Source organism: Macrobrachium nipponense, chromosome 39, assembly GCF_015104395.2.
Source record: "Macrobrachium nipponense isolate FS-2020 chromosome 39, ASM1510439v2, whole genome shotgun sequence".
Classification (NCBI taxonomy): Eukaryota; Metazoa; Arthropoda; class Malacostraca; order Decapoda; family Palaemonidae; genus Macrobrachium; species Macrobrachium nipponense.
In genome coordinates, this window is record NC_061099.1 from 54,888,224 (window position 1) to 54,911,189 (window position 22,966).

Genomic DNA, 22,966 nt, shown 5'->3' on the forward strand with positions numbered 1-22,966 from the left:
TCAGTGCTTGGTATCTGGTTCAGCTTACTTGAAGAAACTGGGTCAAACTGTGAATCTTTAAGTTCGCATATTTACAGAATTCTCTCTCTCTTATATCCAGATGAGATTTTTTCTTTGTGTCCTTACGACAGATATTAAAGACGAATTATACACAAAATAATAGCCTTCGTTATGTTGAAAGACCCTCGATGCAGTCTGGCCCCAAGAAGGTGGGTCGTTACAGTGTTTTGATGCCTTACCTGTTCTATATGACAAGGTGGTTGGAAATTGTTGCTGCGTATGGGAATATTTATCCTGATTTGTGTATTTATGTCTTTGACACACACACACACATTATATATATATATAATATATATATATATATATATATATATATATTATATATATATATATATATATTCCTTAAAGAGGCAGTTGTTTCGTAAATGCACATGTGCATAATCATGTCCACTCGATGTTTTGATGGCCGTACGAAAAACGTCTCGCAAAAACATTTTCCTAATGACCTCGCGTAGTATTTGCACCCAAGCTGAAAGTTATTTTCTAGCCGCGCATTCCATTGCTATTAATTAATGCGGTGAATATCTCGTGATTATCGTGATCATCACTTGACCGCAAATTTTAACAGCCTTTCTCCGGATTGCTCCTGTGGCGATTTTCCATCTGAATCTTCCCCACTTCCGTTTTCCTTTCAGTTCCTTTGTTTATGAATTAATTGATTTATGGATCTTGGGCATAATGCCAAGCATTCGGGCAACTAAGGCCATTCAGCGCTGAAACGGCAATTGACAGTAAAAGGTTTGAAAGGTTCAACAGGAGGAAAACCTCAAAGCAGTTGCACCATGAATCAATTCAGGCGAGGGTGGACAGCAAGATGGAAGGAAGAAAATATGAACAGAGGTACAGTAAAAGGAATGAAAGCAGTAAGCAGCTAGGGGCCGAAGGGACCCTGCAAAGATTCTGCTAATGAAGTTGGGCTTCATAAACAGAAAAAGTAATTCACGGCCTCAACTCTGTTAGCAACCTTTGACAGTAATATGCAACTACTACGTGCCGCTGGACGAAACACTTATTAACACAACAATAGCTGCCAAAATATAATTGTTCTTCTGATAAATAAATTAGAATCACAAAGGATGAATATTAAATGTAGATATACAAGCAATATTTCCAAGTATGTAACTAAAGAATTTTTAAACTATACGTTTTGAATCTGATTTCTATTTATATTGATTTTGGAGCAAAAATGTTATTTAAGTTTATGTCTCTATTTTTGTATTAACAGAATTATCCAAATAATGTAAATCATTGGAAGGTAATTGTATTTGTATAATAGAGATAAAAATTAACACTTCACTGGTTGTTCAGATCAAGGTTCAGGACCTTAGTTTGCATCATAATGTGCGGTGAAACTAAAATACGTATAACAATTTAGATCTTAAACTAGTCTTAAAAGCATATGCAAGCCTTGAGTTAATTTTGTTCTTGCTTGTATGAAATCTTCTGGTAATCAGATTTTTAGACATTTCTAAGAATACTGATCATGGCCTATAACTTCGAACTGTGATATTAATAAAGCATTCTACATTATTATTCAGTGCTGAAGAACCTATGAAGGTTTTAGTTTTCTGTAAAAGAAAACTATTGAGATTACTTTTTCTGTCCATCCGCACTCTTTCTCTCCGCCCTCAGGTCTTAAAAACTACTGTGGCTAGAGAGCTTGCAAATTGGCATGTTGATCATCCACCCTCCAATCATCAAATATACCAATTGCAGCCCTCTAGCCTCAGTAGGTTTCATGTTATCTAAGGTTAAAGTTATCCATGATCGTGCGTCTGGCACCACTATAGGTGCCAACAAGACAGGCCACCACCGGACCATGGCTGAAAGTTTCATGGGCCGTGGCTGAAAGTTTCATACAGCATTATACGCCGTACAGAAAAATTAATTGCTAGTCGGCTGAAGGTAGGGTTTGACCCCGAAAAAATGGCTACAAAAGGGTTTTCAACTGGTTATATGTAGTAGTATAATGTGTGCTTAATAACATAAAAAAAACGTCTCCCACAATCTGACCGTGCAATAGGTCTGATTTCCAAGAAGGCGTCTATAATCCCTCCTAAATCCTTAAAATGCCCGTTACTCATCATTACTCAAACTAGATAAGTAATGTAGGTGCCTAACACTTATTATGGGGATCTGGAAGCCCAACTAGCATATCTGCATCATACTGAAGTGATAATATGCTCACAAAATCCAAGATGGCGGACCAATATGACCAACATACTTTGAAAATCTCCTTTATTCATTCTAATTTACTTTATACAAGTAAATTTGGTCTCTAAACACATGCTTGGGTGATTTGGGAATTCAAAGAACATATCTGAATTACGGTATATTGAAGTAGGTCTAATTACATATAGGCAAAATTTAGTATGGATGATCAATATGGCTACCAAACGAAAAAAAAAATTGCTTATTTCAACTCATTTTACACAGGTAAGTTTACTGTCAGAACTCCTGTTTTTGGGAATCTAGGAATCCAGTAAATTTATTCTAATCAAAGTATATTACAATGATTACAAATTTATAAAATCTAAGATGGGGAACAAATATGGCTGCCAAACTACAACAATTTATCATTATTCATTTCAACTCATATTACAGGAAAGTTGCTGTCTAAACCCGTGTTTTGGGGATATGGTAATATAATTAGCCTATCTGACTTACAGTAAACAGAAGTGATATATATGTAAATATATCATATATAATATATATATATATATATATATATATATATATATATATATGTGTGTGTGTGTGTGTGTGTGTGTGTGTGTGTGTGTGTATGTAATTGTAAACAAATTAAAACTCTGCTATAAGCACACTTGATACTACAATAAATAGCCGAGAAACCTTTTGTAGCAATTTTTGGGGGTAAGGCACTTTTTTTCATAAATGTAGCCGACTTGCGCGTTTTTTACTTGTTTATGTATGTGATTTCTTAGCAGACCTTTTTTGCGATCCTTTCTTGTATGGTCGGTCTTATTTTAAAGATGCAACTTTCTTCTTATTCATATAATTAATAACAGCTATTTTGGTTCGAACATGCTTCAATACATGAGGCATCATGACGCCATAACTTCTGACGTATCATAATTTCTTTAACCTTAAATTATATAACATCATAACCCCAGTTGGCTCAGCAGTAATGTCTGTAACGTCATCATTTTGTATGTTGTTGTTGTTGTATGGTGCTTTTACGTTGCATGGAACCAGTGGTTATTCAGCAACCGGACCAACGGCTTTACGTGACTTCCAAACCACGTCGAGAGTGAATTTCTATCACCAGAAATACACATCTCTCACTCCTCAATGGAATGGCCGAGAATCGAACCCGCGACCACCGAGGTGGGACGCAAACACCATACCAACCACGCCGCTGAGGGAAAATTTGCCTTTGTGAGATTATTATTCCTTTTATTGCGGAAGAACTCACTTCAACATTTTATCCCGTTGTAACTTATTTTGAGTAAAGGGACAAATTAAATGAATAATAAATTTTATTTGTTAGTACCACAACAAATATATATATGTGTGTGTATGTGTGTGTGTGTGTGTGTGTGTGTGTGTGTGTGTGTGTGTGTCAAGGATGGCTGTCATGAGGATGATTATCTATTATCTATTTTGACTCGAACATAAACTGACGCAGTATTGTGGTCCACTTAAGTATAGTGTAAGTTTAGAAGGTACTGGAAACGGTACGGTGACAGCAGGTTTGGTGGTCAGGCACTTTCCTGTATCCCAAACCATTGCATTTCCTTTATGTAAGTAAAGTTTGGATGTTTCGTGTTTACATGGTATCATATCTTCTTGTGCAGTAAGCTGTCCACCGCCAAAACGTTTCCCCCGACCTACCTGAGAGTTATCAAGTGTTTATTTCCGTTGGTGAATTCCTTCGAATTCCCGTAGGCCATAATATTTCTTCTGTTGTTGACTTTGTACCAACGGCGTTTTCTGCTTTTCTTAAAAACCTAGACCTTTGGATGACCCATAATTCTCTACTAGAATAATCATCTTCGTGACAATTGTGGGACTCTAGCAAGATCGCTCCCTATCTTGTCAAGGTCGACGACCTATTGCACTATAAAGAGCACCCTTTTTATACCTTTGTATTTGGTTGCTTTCTAGACTTGTTCCTTGCGCTAAAATAGGTAATGAAGGAAAAAGCATGTCGTTCTATAGCATTATTTGGACTGTCATTCCAAAGCGCTAGCGCTAGAAGTATTTAGTGTGTATTTCCACATTCACACCGCTTGTGGATGCTTCTCTGATCTAATAATAGATGTTGACATGTTGGCACAATTATCTACAAAAGCCTCTGTCATAAATAGTTCCAGACTAGGTAGGTAGACACCAGTACTGTAGAATTGTTGATATACATTCTTTAACCTTGATTTCCAAGCTGTCACACACCCCTGTGGAACTAAAAAATGATTTTCGTAGGTCTCCTGCTCCTGCATCAATCTCGGAATTAAATTCCTTTCTTTTTAGGGGAATATGTTGCAGTAATGTATTTTTGTTCTTGGTATCATTAGCTTCTAGGCTTAGTTCTTCCAGCTTTGCCCTTAAATCCATACAACTCTGAAAATACGCTGTGTTAATCTGATGTCGCTTGAACAGCTTGGTTATTGGGATGTGCAATTACATATCGAAATATGGATTTGGTAATTTATAGACTGGATGAGTCTGTCTACTGAACATGAAGTGGTGTAATGGTGTAATTTGATAACTTTCATACCTTACGGGAAGTAAACAATGCTATTCTAAAATCATATGAAAAAGTGGTCAGTTGACCAAATAGGAAGGAGTTCATTTTATCTCCAACTAAAGTACAGATGGAAGATATTCTGGCCGCGAAATAGTCTTTTGAAGATTAAACATTCAGAAAACCTGGCGAGGAACTAAACAAGGGTTATCTAAGGTATTACTCTGGACGCAGCACGAATTGCACTGTGGTCGCTTCTTGCTTTTGTGATTTGAATGCAGTGTCTTGAAGCTCTTATTATTCCAAGTATGACTGTATGTAATTTACTAACAATGCCATGTAACTCATATCTGGGTAGAATACTTGCTGTGGTCAGGACGTAAACTTATTGAGTGTATGATGCTATTCTTTGCAAACCGGTGCATCTGTAGCCTAGCCTCTTGATCTTATATTTTAACTTTGTTTCGGTATAGAATGCAATTCACTCTACAGCATAATTCTTGCAGCCTTGTAGTGTTCCTCATTTCTGTTTATTCAGGGCAACCTGCTGATCTATAGTTAAGGTACTTTTATGATTTTGGAGGTCGATTCGTCATTATACTATGAACAGTTTTCGTTTAATTGGAACCTATTCCTTATGCCAAAGTTAAATTGAAATAGTCTCTCTCTCTCTCTCTCTCTGTGTGTGTGTGTGTGTGTGTTTCAAATTTTGGTTTCATTTAGTGAAAATTCCTTCCAAGTTTGTACATTAGTTTTGTCATTTGCATTGCACACATCTCATGAATAATTTTCATGTAGTAGGGCAACACTTCGTATATGAGTTCACTTGACAATGTCGACTGTGTTTTTGTCCTAGTGTATACACTTTTTGTCATATTTTTTTCTGGTAATACTGTAGTTTCAGAAGTCCGGTTCTCTTAAAACATGTTTGTATGATTTCAAGAAACCTCTATTAACTAATATTAACTGCGTAATTCCACAGTTCTTTATTTATCCAGGCATGTTTCATTTGGTGTATATAAACACTGTTTTCTTCAGTGACCTTCGAAAGATCGAACTGGAAATTGAGGCCATTCTTAATTATATATATTTTTTCATTATTTTTTCCCGAAGTTTCTTTTGAGAAACAAGAAACTTTTTCATCTTGTTTTTTCTGACTTTAACACGAGTGATCAAGGGCGTAGCCATCTGTAAATTTATTTCTTTGGTACATTTACCGTTACTTGCATTATTTTTAAGGTCTTTTCATAAACTGTGAACTGACTGTCATTATTACAAAGCATTTTTCTTATCAAAGAAGGCGATACTGAGGTTTACAAGATATTTTACTTGGCATGTGGCAATGCACCGCTCATTGTTCCATTTTTGCTAAGTTTTTTTGTACAATCTATTTTTATCTCCCTCTGTGTCTTGGCTGTGGAGTCCCTACCTCTCTTAGCCACTCTGGTAATCTCATTTTCTCTTTAGCTAACCGTTCCTTTTTGCTGATGTGGTTCGCAATCCTACAACGTGGCGATTCCAGACAACACCTCAAGATTAGTCATTTATATCTCTACGCCTTACCCAATCTGATGCAACACCTGTATTTTGCAATATTAGTCATCATATTGGGAGTATACTTTCAATGCCCCATTGATAGATGATAGATAGGTGACTGGAATGCCTCTTATCCGAGTGAATATCTGTTTTCTTTTTTCCTCTCTCTCTCTTTAAATCAACAAGTCTTTTTTTGTACGTTCCTCTTCCGAGAAAGAGTAATCTGTGATGAAATATATGCAACTTTTTGTCATCATTTTCAACTTTTGATATTTTTAAAAGGATTATTCGGGGATCTAGGTAAACATATTGTATAAAAATCTACGTAGGACATTGTTTAGATTTAAATAAAAAGTAGTAAACTTCTGTCTACTCTTTTACAAGAAGTTACGGTTCTGATGCAAGACCCTTTTCTTGAGATGTTTTTAAGCAGTAATCATAGTGGGTCATAGGTCCTCTTCCGACGTCTGAAGCTGGCTAAAGTTTAGGGGATCATTTAACTGGCTCCTTTTGGTGGATGGTAATCAATTCACCACATGGTACTAAGGCTGTTTGCTTATTTTTATGTGAAATTATTTAGAATCTGTACAAATTTGGAGTTCATGTAAATTTTGCCATCGTGACTTGGTAGCAGATGCTTTGATTTCATTCCAAGTTGTTACTTATATTTTTAAAGAAAATGTGGCATGAATCATTTTTTAATTATCCATTTCTTCCTCTCTCTCTCTCTCTCTCTCTCTCTCTCTCTCTCTCTCCTCTCTCTCTCAGATTTAGTGGATACAGGTTATGAACCCGCTGGTTAACAAGTTCGGTGCAAGATCCTCCCCCTCTCTCTCTAAAACTGAATCTTCATGGTTACTTTTGCCGACCTGTCCTCGCCTCAAAAAAGATCCTATTCTGCTCTGACTGATGCGACATAAATTTTGGTTTATTTATCTATATTGCTTTCTAAGAATAACGATTGATACAACAACTGTTCTGAATAACAATTGTTTTTACAATAATTTTATTCATCAAAGCAAATTTTCCTGGAAAAAGTGATAAGGAGGCAAGAGTGCAAAAATTAGAGGGTCAGTACTAAGATATTTTATAGCACCCTAAAAATAAGCTTGTATTTTGGAATGTAACGCTAGCAGAAGGTTGTCAGAAAAGGAAATTTGGGCATGCTGTGATTCAGTGATTTACCCAAAGCTCTGTGTTTAATGATATCTACTAATATGATATACTGAAAAGTTTAAATCTGGAGTCTTGGTCGGCCTACGAAACCCAGTGAAAAAAGTTAGTACAATATGTCAATTAATGTTCATGCATTTTCTTCCATTTCGCTTACGTGCAGGCTTTATTTATCTCTGTAACAATAAAACATATTCACGATATAAAGTTATGTAAGGTTCTCATCCAAACTATGAATTAGATGTTCTCTTAATCAAATGGAGTGATGGATTTTACAGCTTCAGCGAAATATGACCTGACTTGTGGACGAGCGTTCGCCAGACAGACCTTTCAAGGAATAGCAGAAATCAGGGTGAGCAGATTTTATTACGATACGTTTATGCGGTGAACCTCATTAAGCAAAAGGTGCTGATTCATGGTGTACTTAGCGGCTATGTTTAGAAAAGGTATATGGAGCTAGCTGGGTGATCCCCAATTATGATTCTGCAGTCCTACCACAGTAGAAGCAAAGCATTTTGGCCAAAATTCAATCAAAGGTTGGTAACCTTTTGAATTTCTTCCAGGCTCTTAAATGATGTCCATCAAAACAGAAAACTTTCCTCTTTCCTAATGCTATTCTGGAAATGGAGGAGGAGACACACGACAATAAAAGAATTTTAACACTATCAAAACCAGCTGTGAAGTACATGCCAATAACCTAGCTCCAGTTCAACTACTAGATACACTAGATGCATTTTGGATAAGAGAATAAGGCTTTTACAATGCCCAACCCTTTCATTTTAAAACGAAATTAATCTTCTACGGAATACCATGACGCTTAAGTCCCCTTCTCGTCATTCATTTTAATTCTATGAACTTTGTTAGCACCATAAGATTTAATCTAAATGGATCTGTATTAGTTACCGAGGCGTAGATATAGAGTGAACTGCTTAGGTAAGGTTTCGTGGAGAGTGGGTGTACAAAAAAAAAAAAAGCAAGATGACGAGAGAATATGAGTTACGGCAGAAACATCTTTTGCTAAACTTTATGTCGTCGATTACTGAAGCAGGTAAGGAATATCTTGCGAGATTTTTAAAATCGTCGCAGTTACCGAAACCAATCGACGTGCAGGGGTAATTCTGAATAACGTTAGCGCGCTGAAATGAAGAAGTTGAAACATAGCTGGGGTTGTTTACTCTGTCACGGCCATCTATAGTTTCAGGACATCCATTAAGCGGGCCACTCCTTTTTAGTAGAGTTACGCATATTAAAGTATCGTCAATGTTATTTGTTTTAATGGCCATTGATACTGTAACGCCATTCTGAAACACCAATCAATCCATTACATACAAGCTGATGCCGTTGTCAACAATCAACCAAGTTTACCAACAACTACCTATTTTGCCAATAACACCAAACAATCATCATGGAGAGCATTAAAGAGCCACCACAAATTGCTGAAGAATCTGAGAATTGGTGACCTGACCTGTTTCTCAGACACTTGTAAACGAGGACCAGAGCAACTGAAAGGGCAAGTCATCCATTATCATTTGGAGCTTGTACTACACTTTCAAGCTTTAGTTGTGTGTGGAAATGAGACAGGAAAGGATAATTCCAAAGAAAAGTCTGTACTGATGATGAAAGGTCTCGTCTAAGAGAGCTGCCTCAAGACGATTTTGTGGGCTATAAAAAAAAAGGACAGAAATACAGTAGTATTTGCAGCACCTGTTGTAAATCACTGACAGTATACATCAGTAAGTTTGTTGGCATTAGTGATAATCAGATTTTCCTTAATTCATTGCAGGTTTACAAAAGAAAAGAAAATACCAGCCCGGACATCACCGACAATGCACGGAAAAGATGTGCATTATCAAAAATTATGCATAAAACTGTTTGTTCAAAAAAGTCATCCCAAAATGAGGAAAGTATAGAGGTCCTTTTATATCTGCAAATCAGACGGCAAAGGAATTGAAATCCGAGATTATATTGGAAAACAAGGTTACTAATTCTACTTAAAAAATTCACATTCCTCAGTGACTATGCCATAACTATTGCCTGATATAGTGACCCTGACCTTGTACGCTGGCGCTGAACTTTCAGAAGACCTGTTCAAATTGAGTTGGCGTTGGTCACTCGACGCCAACGGATTGGAATACCGCGCTTCAAAGAATGCCACTAACCCATTTTAAATTCTGGAGACTAAATTACGTACCTACTGTGAGAATTGGAAATAGCAAAAATAGCAGAGGAGAAAAGGAGGGTTAAAAAATTAACTCTGATACCGAGATCTCTAAAGCGTACTGTCATGAACCCCCCTTATCGTAAATTTCGGTAGGATTGTTAAAATTGTTGATTTTTAGGGGACCTTTATTCCCACCGTAGATTCTGACGATTAAATAAGCTACTATAATTTAATGAAAAGTATCGTTTACTCTTATTTAAAGAAAGAGTTATAGTGATTATGCAAAGTATATTATGGCTTTTTTTTACTTATTTCGGGAATAAGCACAGCACTAGTTACATAAATTACAACATTGTGTTTGCTGTTGAGGAATGAATACAGAATAGTTCGGTTGCCTACAGATTGTGCTGTATTTAAACTATTTGTTTTTACTGAAGTCATCAGCAAGTTTAGATAATGAAAGCAGTTGATAGGCTGCCTTACACAGAAAGGACTTTCACTGGAAGCCAATCTTCATCAGGTGACGCGAAGTTAACATCGGATACCCGTGAGTAAGGCGAGTCAGTATCAAGTCATTACGACATGATTTTGTAAACTCGGTCGTGTTCTAACTTTTTCACTCGTGCTGTTATCTTCATTGGGTTTTTAAAAAATTTTATTCCAGTGTTTATAGTTTTCATGCGGAGCACGACCATTAATTACCACTAATAATTTATCCTTATTTTTATTTTCAATGTTCCCCGTGAAAGCTATTTTTATCATCAATACTACTCAGGCTAATTTTGCCATTGATATGCATGTACGTATTTCTGTCGGCACTTTCAAATGTTTTGCAACCACTGGTACAAGATTTAGCGACGTTAATAGGTAATGAGGCCTAAATAAACGCAAATTAAAACGACAGAAAATCAAAGCGTTGTGAACACTGTGGTTCTCCAACCATAACTATATGTGAAAGGAATAATATATAACTACAGTTTTCAAATATGAGGGCTAACCTCAAGAGGGCGTAAGAGGTGCCAATCTTTCCTGGGCGCCATGCCCTGTTCCAGAGGCAAAATGAGATTGACATCCGAAGAGCAAGATTACTTGCACGATGAAAAGGAAGAAAAAAAAAATAAATAAAAACGGTCCACTTTCATTTCACCTGACCCGGTCTGTTTTGTGCAAAATGTAAGGTCAAATTTTATTTTCTGTTGTCAATTTCATGCGTCAAGAAACCATACAAAACATAAGGTATGTGGTCAGCACGAGAGTGACGTCATGGTTGCAGCAACCAATAGCAGAGGCGTGATCGCACAACCGGTCCCTCCTCTCCCTCACTTGTAAAAGGGCAACGTCGCCTTGGCTACTCTTGCAAGTATTCAATTGTCGGAGGAGGTGGAACTCGGGTGCGCGGAGTTAGCTAGTGAGCTTGTTCCAGGACCCGTCACTCTGAGGCCTCGTGTGTGGATCCTTAAGGTTTAGAAAGTGAGGACTGGCAAACGACTCTGTCCCCGGTGGAATATCTCTGCAGCATAGCAGATAAGATGCTGGTACGGTCTCCTTTGTTCAAGTGTCTATTTGTGCAAAATCGTTGTGAGAGAAAACGCTATTATTTTCTAGTCTTTTCATTTTGCCAGACATGTTGGCCGAAGCTTTAAAGTGTATATTTCAAGATAAAAAAAAAAAACGTAAACCTTTGATCGCTTTGTCAGTTACGCCACCAGATGACGTGAGTGAAATGGACGCTACAGATCATGTCTGTAGCGTCCATGATAAGAGATTCTTTTTCGTGTCTTCTCATTTAGATATTATCTTGGACCCGGCGCGTTGATGTCACCCGCTCTCCGTCATTACGGTCGGGTTATTAACACCTTGAATTACGCCGGTTTCTAATTATACCTTTTATTTATTGTTCCATTGTAAAACATGTAAAATATGAATGTTTTCTGAGTGTGCGTGTGTGTGTTTGCCACGCACGTGTTCACAGCTCAATGAAGCAATTAACAGCTCTCGATAAGTGCCACTCTCTCTCTCTCTCTCTCTCTCTCTCTCTCTCTCTCTCTCTCTCTCCAGATCCACTCATTATTTCAGGATGCTGCTAGGTGAACATTTCCTATTTTACTGTGCGTGGATTGAATGGAGAAAATGTCTCTCAAGTTCTTTAGTTATACCGCTAAGAATATGTAAAATGAGCCATAGTAACGCAGCTTACTCAAATAATATAACTGTAACTCCCTGAGGAAAGGCCTAAAGAGGTCCGCTGTTATGATACGAGAGCCAGGGAATAGTACACCATATGGGAGGTACTACACCCTATATATGGGAGATCAAAGTTTCACCCGTCACCTGGCGTCTTCGCTCTAAATATTTAGTGGGGTTTTATGATGGTTTTTCATTCATAATTGACATTACTCGTGATCGTGCTGAGGTTTGTTAGCTTTCTATAATTTCCAAGGGAATGTCAAGCTTGGTCCTCTACACTATAGTTTGATTCATGCGTATATTTATTCACAGGCGGTTGGTTACCTTTCACTCTCTTCTCTATCTATGGTCCGGACATTCGTAGTATGAAAGCGTAAGTGGCCATTTCAAGGTCGTTGGCTGTACATTTACATAATTTACCTGATAAGACCTTAAGTACCGTCCAAATTCTGAACTCTTTCCTCGCCAAAAGTGTAAAATAAGACAGTTCTCAATTACTGTTAGAATGTTGTCAAGGAATTATGTTACTAACGTAAACGGTAAATTTGACTCCAGCTCAATCATTCATTTGATTAATTGGTCTCAAGTGAAATTGATGTTATTTATTGTTGCCTCTACCAGCAGTACGATTCAGAGGTCTTGTCTCAAACTGATGAAGTCATTGAAGGAAAAGTATTACATAACACAATAACACACTTTATGTACTGCTGAAACAGGGTGGCTTGCATAATACAGACCAATATTCCTGTTATTCTTAATATTTCCGATGACAATTACCAAGGACGACAGAAGATGTTTCCATCATCCATGTTTCCGTTATAACCAGTGAAAGCACGTTCATACACCCGTATCATGTATATATATATATATATATATATATATATATATATATATATATATATATATATATATATATATATATATATATATATATATATACACCATGGCCGCCCGACGCATATTTTCCAAGGTGGCGGGAGGGCGCCTGTTGCAAGCCCGTTGCAAATCTTGATACATACATGAATAGTTTCCGGTATCAAGCAGACATAGACTTTTGGCAATGTAATTTTTCCAAAAAACAGTATCAGCGCCTGCATTTCTTCAATTAATAAAGCAATAATATATATACATTAATATTATATGTATGTTATGTATGCAAGTATTAATTGGTATATATATATATATATATATATATATTATGTATGTATGATATTATATGTAATGTATGTATGTCTGTATGTATGGTATGTATTTATAGGTATTATATATAGAATATGTCTATATTATTAATTAAGTATATTTATAATTATATCTGCAGTAGAATTTGATGCCAATTAATTTTTGAGTCAGGAGGCTATGTATAAAAAAAATACGACTTAAATTTTCATAATTATTATATACATATATATAATATAAAGACGATTTATATGTATAATATGTAATGTAGTAGTATGTATGTTCCTGTAATGTAATTTTGTATGTCGTATGGTATGGCATTTAGTATAAAAAAAAAAATATATATATATATATAAGACTTAATTTGTAATAAATATATAATAATATATAATAAAATTATATATGCAGTAGAATTGTGATGCCATAATTGTAGTAAGGAGGCTATGATAAAAAAAAAATACGACTTAATTTTGAATTAATGTATATCCTATTATTATATATAAGATTATATATATATATATATATATATATAATATATATGTTATTAATGTATTATGTATTGTATTTATGTATGTATGCATATCTATTCTATATTATTATATATATATATATATATTAATATAATAATATATTATAGATATATATAAAATTATATATATATATTATAAAATTATATATGCAGTGGAATTGTGATGCCAATAATTTTAGTCAAGGAGGCTATGATAAAAAAAAAATACGACTTAATTTTTAATAGCTCCATATACTGTTCAACTGAAATGAAACCTCTCTCTCTCTCTCTCTCTCTCCGTTGCTCGAGCATTGGTATTGTACCACAAGTGATATATATATTATATATATATATATATATATATATATATTATATATATAACTATATATATATATATTTAAATTATATATATCTATATATATATATATATATTTTATATATATATATATATATATATATATATATATAAATATATATATATATATATATATATCTATATATATTTTATATATATATATATATATTTTATATATATATATATATATATATATATATATATATACTCATGAAGGTAAATGGCCACGAAGGGAAAGTGAAATAATTGAGTGCTGCATTTGTGTGTGTGTGTGTGTATACAATAGCTGACCAGCCCAGCACTAACCAGGAAAACTCTGAATGAGAACCGGTAAACTCTCTCTCTCTCTTCTCTCTCTCTCTCTCTCAAACCAGATGCCCAATACTCTGAAATCTTATTCTTTACCCTTTCTCACCCCTCTTTTCTATTGGGCTGAACTATTATCAAATACTATGGATTAGACTAATATCTGTCGTTTTCAGTTATTTTTACTTGTCACCCCCTTCCCACCTCTTCTCAACCCCCTCTCCCTATTGGGGCTGAACTTAGACTTGAAAGGCATCAGGAGTGTCACTATTCGTCTCGGCAACCTTGAAAACTATGGATTAGACACTAATATCTGTCGTTTTCAGTTATTTTTACTTGCCACCGCCTTCTCACCTCTTTTCAACCCCCCTCTCCCTATTGGGGCTGAACTTAGACTTGAAAGACACCAGGAGTGTCACTATTTATCACAGCAACCTCGAAAACTATGGGTTGCACACTAATATCTGTCATTTTCATGTAACTTTTACTTGTCACCCCCTTCCCTCCCTTTGTCAACCCCCATCAGAGCTGAACTTGAAGGACATGCGACCTTGAGAACTACAAATTAGACTCTAATATCTGTTGCTTTTGGTAATTTTTACATTTCAGGTCCTTCCCATAGCTCCCCTTTACCCGAACAATAGTCCAATTTTAATTCTGTTTTCACCATGACCTTACCTGGTTTGATATTAACATATTTTTAAAATCTCACCAAAATCGGTCAAGAAATGTGGATTTATATAGCGTTCATACAAACTGACATTTTGCGATTTACATATTAAGATATAATCCACGAAGGAAAGTTAAACAATGGAGTATCACTGCAAGGCCTTTTGACTCTCATCCTTTACTAAGGTTGAGAGTCAAAATGAATTACAGCAGTACTTCATTGTTTCACTTTCCTTCATGGATTTTGCCTTTATTTATATATTCATCACATTCAAAATTTTCGTGATCTAATTATACACAGACACACACACACGCACACACACATATATAAGCATCTTTGTATCACACCATCCCAGAAATGATTTATCAGTTTTCTCAGGATGTCGTTTCGGACTCTGTCTCCATGGGAAGTTAAAAGTGATCAGTCTTCACATTCCAAGAAATGTCACAATGAAACATATTATCATCTTTATTTATAACATATATATATATATATATATATATATATGTATATATGTATATATATATATATGATATATATATATATATATATATATATATATATATATATATATATATATAGGACCAAGGGCAGAGGAAGACGTCCATAGTATCGACATTTCTTTATTGCAATAACTGACGTTTCAAGACATCTGTCTCATTATATAGAAATTGTTTAACACTTTCCAAATCCCCAAATTTCTGCTTCCTACCTTTGAATCCCTTTTGATTAACTACTAGTACCATGACTGAATAACCAAACTACCTCAACAACTCATTACCTGACGTGAGTTTACCCCGGCCTGGAATTCTTTCTTTTCTATATTTTTATTTTCTCTCATATAACTTTGTTTTATATTTTGATTGTAATTTTAAGTATGAGTCTGTTTTTATATTTCTATTTTAATTATTCCAGCTTTGATAATGAGACAGATGTCTTGTTAAGTATATCTTAATTTTACCAGACCACTGAGCTGATTAACAGCTCTCCTTGGGCTAGCCCGAAGGATTAGATTTTTGTATGTGGCTAGGAACCAATTGGTCACCTAGCAACGGGACCTACAGCTTACTGTGGGATCCGAACCGCACTATATCGAGAAACGAATTTCTATCACCAGCAATAAATTCCTCTGATTCCACTTTGGTCGAGCCGGGAACCGAACTTCGGACCACCGGATTGGCAGCCGAGCGCGATTACCACTCGTCCAGCGAGGAGCTGACAGATTTCTTGAAACGTCAGCTATTACAATAAAGAAATGTCGTTCCTATGGACGTCCTCCTCTGCCCTTGGTCCTTTTTGCCTCGGTTGTTAGCAGCCGCTGCCCCCTCAGCTCATATATATAAATATATATATATATATATATATATACAATATATATATATATATATATAGCTATATATACATAAAAAATGTGTGATACTAAAATCATTCAAGTACACACCATGTTCCCCACGTATAGTGGTTTTATTTACTAAACCAGGGGAAGGGAATGAAAAACAGATTGTCATTCATGACCTTGAATGATTTTAGTGATGGAATTGATGAAGACTACTATGAATGAGGAGTGCATCCGTTTCTTCTTCCATCTTGTGCAGATTAATTATTATTCCCTACTTGAAACGGTCGTCTGACTGGAGGGCATCCTCTCGCTCCCTTTTTGTAATTTTGACCCCCCCCCCCCCCCCCCCCCCCCCCCCCCACACTCTATTTTAGCAGACAGGTGGCTTCACGACTGCAAAGGTATTTGGAGTCATGTGGGGCGAGCTGCCTTCATATCTGTGGCTGGTGTGGCTGTCTTTGGTATGATTCAAATAGTTTTAAATAATTTATCTTAAAATTTTAAATTTTCAGGTGATATGACTGCTTGTTTCTATTAGCAAAAGTCGTCATTATTCTTTCAAGCGTTGTTGTTACCATTATCATTATTTTATAAGTTTTTTTTTTTTTCATGGCCGAGCACTCTTGTAGATCACATTCACCACGCGGGAAAATGTCCAGCGCTCCTAAACTGAAAAACAATCTTTCGTAACAGACGTTAAGTGCAACCAGACGGTCAGTGCTGTATCGACGACAGAAAACATTTCACTATATTATTTGTTTGAACTTGCATTGCTTTTTAAAAGAGCGTGAACTTTTATATTTTATATATTTCTTAGCGCATTTTTTTCACACAATTCTTTTATCAACAACCTTGTATGTATGTATGTATGTATGTATGTATGTATGTATGTATGTAGAGTATTATATATATATATATACTAAATATACATCTCAAGTATAAAGGGTCCGTGTTTTAATGGACTATATTTCGGAGGACTCACTTCCACCTATATCAAGCAAGTGAATTGACAGAAAGAGTTTCATTACATATATATATATATATATATATATATATATATATATATTATATTTATATATGTATGTGTATGATATGAATATATATTATAAACTACTATATATATATATATGTGTGTGTGTGTGTGTATGTATATATGTATGCATATATATGTAGATAAATAATTCTGCTAGAACAGGATACGTCTCAAGTATAACAGGCCCATTACAACGCTCCGGTTTAAAGCTAAGGACTATATTTCGGTGAACTCACTTCCACCCTTATCAAGCAGTGAATGACTGGAGTTTCATTACCGAAATATATAGTGGGAGATAATAATATGTCCTTAGGTGGATGCCCGGGGACGCCGCTAAGCTGACGTTGGTCCTTAATCCACTTCGTCGTAGCCTTAAGGAAGATATTGTCATAATTCATCATACTAATTTTTATATTTCATTTTCATTAGGGTGCTGAATAATCCTGATGGGTTCCAGCACTTGGTCCTCAAGACCTAAATTTCATAATCAATCAATCAATCAGAGTCCCAGGCTCCACTGGAAAGGTTGATCCTATTATCTTGTTGTTTTATCAGTGAAGATTCCACCATCTGACATTTGTACCGACAAATTGCCCAACTATGTTGCCCATCATATAAATAACATGAACCATCATACCATAGATTGGAACTCTCCCGAATTTTATACAGGAGCAGCTGTCGATACAAATGTCAGATGGTAGAATCTTCACAGATAAAACAACAAGATAATAGGGTCAACCTTCAAAATGGAGCCTGGGACTCTGACCATATAGACAATATCTTCCTTAAGGCAACGATGAAGCGGAATGAGAAGATTAACAGAACCAACGTCAGTTTAGCGGTGACCCCAGGCATCAACTAAGGGCATATCTCCCTCTATATATTTCGGTAATGAAACTCCAGTCATTCACTGCTTGATAAGGGTGGAAGTGAGTCCACTGAAATATAGTCCTTAGCTTTAAACCAGAGATGAGAATGGATGAGAAATAATTAGTCAGGAAAGTATAGGATATGGAAGTGAAAGGACGGAGATCAGTAGAAAGGCCCAGATGGCGCAGTGGAAGACTTCGTCCAGATGGGAAGCGAGAAGACAGGAGAGACTGAGGAAAAAAAACTCATCTCCTGCCTAACCTCGTCAACGACTACCCTGACGTTAATGATGATGATGGATTACTGCTCTTCGACGTAGTATTATTATTATTATCATTCAAAGAAAACTCATAATCACATGAGTCAATAAAATGGGAAAGTAAATCCACAGTAGGATTTACTTTCCTATGATTATTATTATATTATTATTATTATTATTATTATTATTATTATTTTGTGCTGCACAAGTCACGGTTGTTACTGCTCGTTACAGTCCTGTGGCAGAAGCTGTGTGAAATGGATTGTCGTGTTGTTAAATTCAACAAAATAATTTCCTTAGTTTGTAAATTAATATTTGAAGTCTCTCTCTCTCTCTCTCTCTCTCTCTCTCTCTCTCTCTCTCTCTCTCTCTAACGAGCAATGTCGGAAGTCGAGACAAGCATTTGTGCAAGTCACCTCCATCTGAAAATTTTTTCAGCACACTTGCCCGGAATTGACTTTCGTACCATTACAAATCACTTTTTCATCACTACCTGTGCGTAGATGTTAGCCATCAAAAATTTGTACGGTCCCATCCAGTAATTTATAAATTTAGTCATGAATATCAAATACACCTCATTCCTTCAATAGTTATGATTAAATTGACAAATTAAACAATAGCCCTAATTTAGAAAATGCAATGCAATTCATTTCAGCTTAATGTGGCTTATCATCATTGCAAAACGAAGACCCTTGGCGGAGGTCAGGTAAATTATTATAATTTTGTAATCTGGAAGTACAATGATTCACAGGCAGCTTCTATTTTGAATAAACTTCACGCGTAGAATACGTTTCAGCAATTCTTTTGGGTTAGTTTAACAGCTCCTTCTTCCGCTTGCCCACCTAGTCTGACCCAGAATTGTTAAATGCCTCTTTAGTACCTACTGAATTCACGGTTTAGGTCAACAAAGGCATATTATATTTTTCAATAAACGGGGGGCACTGGCAGTTTCCTTATCGCGGTAGTGGAACAATTTTCAAACACGGGGATATATATATATATATATATATATATATATATATATATATATTCTAATAAAAGGAGCCCATAAAAACACCAAAATATAGAGAAAAAAGTACTATATTTCAGAGACTGCTGTCTCCCTCTTCAGGTAGATGAATGAGAAAAGTTTACAGAAAAGGTGGTATTTATACCAAGAGGTCCATCCACAAACAAGCCAATTTAAGTCACCACCCCGCTGATAATCTTCCTTTAATCTTCTTAAGGGTTGGTTGAATGAAGAGGTTGTCGATCGTGTCCGAAATCCATGCTCCTTTTGAGATGTTCATTACCTGCCTCTCTTTTATTAAGGCCGATTCCATCATTTGACTCTTGTACCGGCAGTTGCTGCTATAAATTACACGTGACAAATTCCAGTTTATTCTATGGTTATGTTTCAGTTTATATGGTTGAAAATAGCAGAGTTCTGTTGTCCATACCTAACTGACCGTTTGTGTTGTATTAATCTCTGGGGAGGGATTTACCTGTAAATCCGATGTAAGATTGGTCACAGTCCTGGCATGGGATTTCGTATACCCCAGAGTCCTTTGGAGATGCCTTTTGTTGGACGTTAATCAGGGATTTGGCTAAGGTGTTTGGGTAAGTAAATACAAAAGGGTTCGATTTTCCGAAGGGATTGGTTATTCTCTTAATCGTGTCCAGGTGGGGAATATTATTTTATTGTTGGGTGTATCTCTGGTCTTGTCTTTAGGGGGTCGGTAGAAAATTACGTTTGCTTTGTGAATTGCTTTCTCAATATATGGTCAGGATATTTTAAAGACGAAAGTTGCTTGCGAATTAGTTCAAATTCTTTTTCCAGGATTCTGGGGAACAAATTCGTAAGGCTCTTAAGAACAAGTTTACTAGCTACACCTATCTGATAGTACTGTCGTGATAGCTAAAGTAGTGAATGTATGAAAGTGAGAACGTTGGTTTTCTGTATATGGTGAATTTTTGTATTCTGTCGTATCTCTGATTATTAAAACATCAAGAAAAGGAATTTTGTTGTCTGTTTCCCATTCAACTTTAAATTTGATGCTGGGCACTAATGTGTTTAATTTCGCGAGGAATTCATTAAAATTGCCCCACCTATTATCCCAAAATGTTAGGATATCATCCACGTATCTCATCCACAGCATGTTTTTGGGTTTTATTGCATTTATTACTGTAGTTTCAAAGTATTCCATGTACAGATTGGCTAGAACAGGACTTAAAGGACTACCCATACTACACCCGAATTTTTGCTTGTAGATGATTCCCCGAATGAAAATACGTTATTAGATGCACATAATTCAACTAGCTTTATTATTTTGTCAAGCGCCAAAGGAAATGATCTGAATAGGGGAATAATTTTACCCTTAAAAAACTGAAGAACGTCCTGTACTGGTACTTTAGTGAACAGGGAATCTACGTCAAGGCTTAGAAGTTTTATGTTGTGAAGTGGTATATGTGCTTCTCTGAATTTGTGACAAAAATCTTCCGAATGTTTAATTGTAGCTGGGGGAAAAGGTGGGCCTAAAAAATAGGGGAAAAGGAGGCCAGCTAACCATTTAGAAATTTTGTAATTGAAAGCTCCGGCACATGAAACGATGGGTCTGAATGGAAGATTGTCTTTGTGAGTTTTGGGAAGGCCATAAAAATAGGGTAATTTAGGATTAATTACTTTAAATTTCTCTAATAGTTCAATACTCTTTTTGTCTTTGCCAATTAATCTTACTTCCGAAAAAATTCTGTGGGAACGTTTTGGAGGGGATTTTTCGTCAGTTTTTCGTATGTGTTTGTGCGCTAAGGAGCTGGTTTGATTTTGTCAAGGTAGAAGTCTTTGTCCATTATTACGATTTTGCCGTCTTTGTCGGATCTACTTATTATAACATCTAACTTTTTTAGCGAGGTGGATGGCTATCATGAATCTGCGAGGAACAGGATATTTCTAGTAAATCAGTTAAAGCATTTAGTAACACCTCCTTTTATACATATCTTCACGGTTGTAGTTTTTGTCAGATATGAATTTATCAAAAGCCACTATGAAGTCTAGGTTGTTTTTGCGGTCTGGCATAAGGGCGAAGGATAAGCCTAAATTTAAAACTAAAATGTTGATTTACAGTAAGGGGGGTGTTGGATAAGTTTTAAAACTTTGTCTGTTGCTCAAGATTATTCCACGCACTATTGTCTATTAGGTTATTTAACTTGCGTAGAAGTCTGTGGAATGAGTCACGCTATTATAGGCAGCAATGTCGGAACAGAATGAAATCAGATACCTGTATATGTGGTCCGTAGTGAGGAGGCGAAGATTAGACTGGGTTCCATATATCTCTGCGTAGTATGAAGATGTCGTTTTTCGTATCGGTGATTCTTTCCTCCAGGAAAATCTTGTGTGAGAGGGAAGGGGTCCGATTGCAGAGTCATCTCCCGAATCGACATTTTTTGGTAGTACTTGCTCTTGAGGCATTCTTCTAAAAAGTGTTTTTGGTTTTTCAGCCGGTGTAGTCTGATCAGTTCTTTCTCAAACTTGCGAAAGATTGGCTTGACTTCTGGAAGTGAGTGAAGAATCCTGGAAAGGCGGTTGAATTCCATAATGGGCTGAAAATGACTGGTAACAATGTTCTGTAACAACAGAATTCCATCTAATAAAAGGAGCCCATAAAAACACCAAAATATAGAGAAAAAAGTACTATATTTCAGAGACTGCTGTCTCCCTCTTCAGGTAGATGATGAGAAAAGTTTACAGAAAAGGTGGTATTATACCAAGAGGTCCATCCACAAACAAGACAAAGTTTTAAACTTATCCAACACCCCCTTACTGTAAATCAACATTTTAGTTTTAAATTTAAATTTAGGCTTATCCTTCGCCCTTATGCCAGACCGCAAAAACAACCTAGACTTCATAGTGGCTTTTGATAAATTCATATCTGACAAAAACTACAACCGTGAAGAGATATGTTTAAAAGGAGTGTTACTAAATGCTTTAACTGATTTACATAAGAAATATCCTGTTCCTCGCAGATTCATGATAGCCATCCACTCGCTAAAAAAGTTAGATGTTATAATAAGTAGATCCGACAAAGACGGCAAAATCGTAATAATGGACAAAGACTTCTACCTTGACAAAATCAACCAGCTCCTTAGCGACACAAACACATACGAAAAACTGACGAAAAATCCCCTCCAAAACGTTCCCACAGAATTTTTTCGGAAAGTAAGATTAATTGGCAAAGACAAAAAGAGTATTGAACTATTAGAGAAATTTAAAGTAATTAATCCTAAATTACCCTATTTTTATGGCCTTCCCAAAACTCACAAAGACAATCTTCCATTCAGACCCATCGTTTCATGTGCCGGAGCTTTCAATTACAAAATTTCTAAATGGTTAGCTGGCCTCCTTTCCCTTTTTAGGCACCTTTTCTCCCAGTCACATTAAACATTCGGAAGATTTTTGTCACAAATTCAGAGAAGCACATATACCACTTCACAACATAAAACTTCTAAGCCTTGGACGTAGATTCCCTGTTCACTAAAGTACCAGTACAGGACGTTTCTTCAGTTTTTAAGGGTAAAATTATCCCCCTATTCAGATCATTTCCCTTTGGCGCTTGACAAAATAATAAAGCTAGTTGAATTATGTGCATCTA

General features: G+C 35.9%; 1 protein-coding gene across 1 annotated transcript in view; it reads left to right on the forward strand.

Annotated features, from left to right (window-relative positions):
* The first annotated feature begins 11,011 nt into the window (after positions 1 to 11,011).
* The window catches only part of LOC135210361 (haloalkane dehalogenase-like), a 64,377-nt gene continuing 52,422 nt past the window's right edge, over positions 11,012 to 22,966 (forward strand). Inside the window, exon 1 of the mRNA XM_064243258.1 lies at positions 11,012 to 11,170. Coding sequence (XP_064099328.1) covers positions 11,165 to 11,170 — 6 coding nt within the window. The 5' untranslated portion in view covers positions 11,012 to 11,164. The remainder of the gene's footprint in view (positions 11,171 to 22,966) is intronic.